Consider the following 1,799-nt stretch of genomic DNA (forward strand, 5'->3'; position numbering starts at 1 on the left):
ATTATTTGTTTGGAAGAATTAAGAACATCATTTTCACTCCTTTCATCCACTCACAAGACAGCTGAGTATCCAATTTATGTAAATTATAGCATATTTAATAGACTACAAATCTAAATACCTTGGATACTCAGCTACCTCAATTAACAGCAGAAGAGAGATGTCACCTACAGTAATTACGCAGTGAAATCAACTGTATTTGAATCCATGGACCTTTATATTAAATATAGCAAGAGACACGGTGAGCATCTCTCAGAAGGTGAAGCAAGCTACAGTATTCTCATAAGAGTTACTGTGGCAGACTGCACCATTAGGAGTCATGGAAAGTAACTCACCCAGCGGCAATGGTAGGGTAAGCTGCTACGGCTGCAGGTTGGGCGGCTGCCGCAGCCACTCCATAAGCCCGTGCCGCGGGCAGCTGTGTAGGCATTTGCTGCTGCTGCATACCCTGCCTGTTGGGCCGTTGAGACAGAAAGTGTTGGTGTTTTTAAGGAGCTGGGCGGCGGAGGCCCCCACGGCGGGGTGGTTTGACCGCACCAACGGCAGCAGCAGGCTGGCCCACCGCTGCAGCTGCGCTGCAGCTGCTTGCTGTAATGAAAGGGGGTGCCTTATTCATGCACAACACACAGCCAGCGCAAGCACATAATGCAACACTACGCCACACGCCAGCAAGGACAGCCTTCACATCAAGACGCAACTTAAAATATCTTCACTATAACTGCAGTGCAACACAATTCCTTTTCAATATAATGGTTGAAATCTCAATGTTTTGATAATCATTTACTGCTTCTTATGTAACTCGATATGACAATGAAATACAAAATGGAGTAAACAAGTTCTATGATGGCATACAATAAAACAAATAAATAGAATTAATATTTCCTCCCATTCATAACATGAGCATATATTCAACATGAAGAAATTTTTTGAAGGGCCTCTTGCAACAAGCAGAGTAAATCTGGTTCCAGCCAGCTATTACAATTTAAACACAAATTAGATTTCCTTCCTTTCCTATTCATGCTCATAGACTAGAGAACCTGTGTTGCACTGTTAGTTTCAAGAAAGAAATCCTTTAATATTCACCAAGAAATAAAATACAAAAATAGTATCTTACAGATAAAAATAAGATGAAAGAATAATGATGAAACAAGAATAAAACTAATCTGTGGCGGGGCAACATTTTAACTTCATAAAATAACTGAAATTGGGATGCAAGTACAAAACATCAAGATGATAGCTTGTAAAAATATAAAGATGATAAATAATGGATAAACAAAAAGATAAATAAACAAGAGCATTACAATATACCATAACAGTAAAGTACGCAAATAATGAAAAATATAAAATGAATCAAAAGAATAGACAAAGTTGCAGAGAATCTTTAAGCACCCAACAGATTGTCACTTAAATGAAGAGAAAAAGGAATGTTAGACCCTTAGTTTTACTTTCAGAAAAAGGTGTCTTTTCATTAATGCTTTGGCAAGATACAACTTCTGTGGTACATCCATGCTTAAGAATTCTTTTGAGCTAAAATACACAAGTATGAGTTATAAGTATGGTAAACAAATGTACATAAGATAGGGAAGAATAAAGGACACTATAAACAAGCACACAATAATAATAGAACACCGTAATGTGCAATCTGTAAAACTGAAAAGTTAATCTGTATAGTACATTAATAATAATATAGTGACAACAATTGATAATTATGCACAAATGAACGTTACCTGAACCTGTGATGAATGCTCACCATCATGTTTACATATACTCTCCTGCTGAACACTTTTGTCCTGAAAGCTACT

At 37.4% G+C, this 1,799-nt stretch overlaps 1 protein-coding gene across 2 annotated transcripts in view; it reads right to left on the reverse strand.

Annotated features, from left to right (window-relative positions):
- Nucleotides 1–479, reverse strand: part of LOC119586985 (RNA binding protein fox-1 homolog 2-like) — a 4,501-nt gene extending 4,022 nt beyond the window's left edge. For both annotated transcript variants that reach the window (XM_037935728.1, XM_037935727.1), the window contains exon 1: nt 333–479. In XM_037935728.1, coding sequence (XP_037791656.1) covers nt 333–442 — 110 coding nt within the window. In that variant the 5' untranslated portion in view covers nt 443–479. The remainder of the gene's footprint in view (nt 1–332) is intronic.
- Nucleotides 480–1,799: the final 1,320 nt, after the last annotated feature.

This window comes from Penaeus monodon, chromosome 22 (assembly GCF_015228065.2).
Source record: "Penaeus monodon isolate SGIC_2016 chromosome 22, NSTDA_Pmon_1, whole genome shotgun sequence".
Classification (NCBI taxonomy): Eukaryota; Metazoa; Arthropoda; class Malacostraca; order Decapoda; family Penaeidae; genus Penaeus; species Penaeus monodon.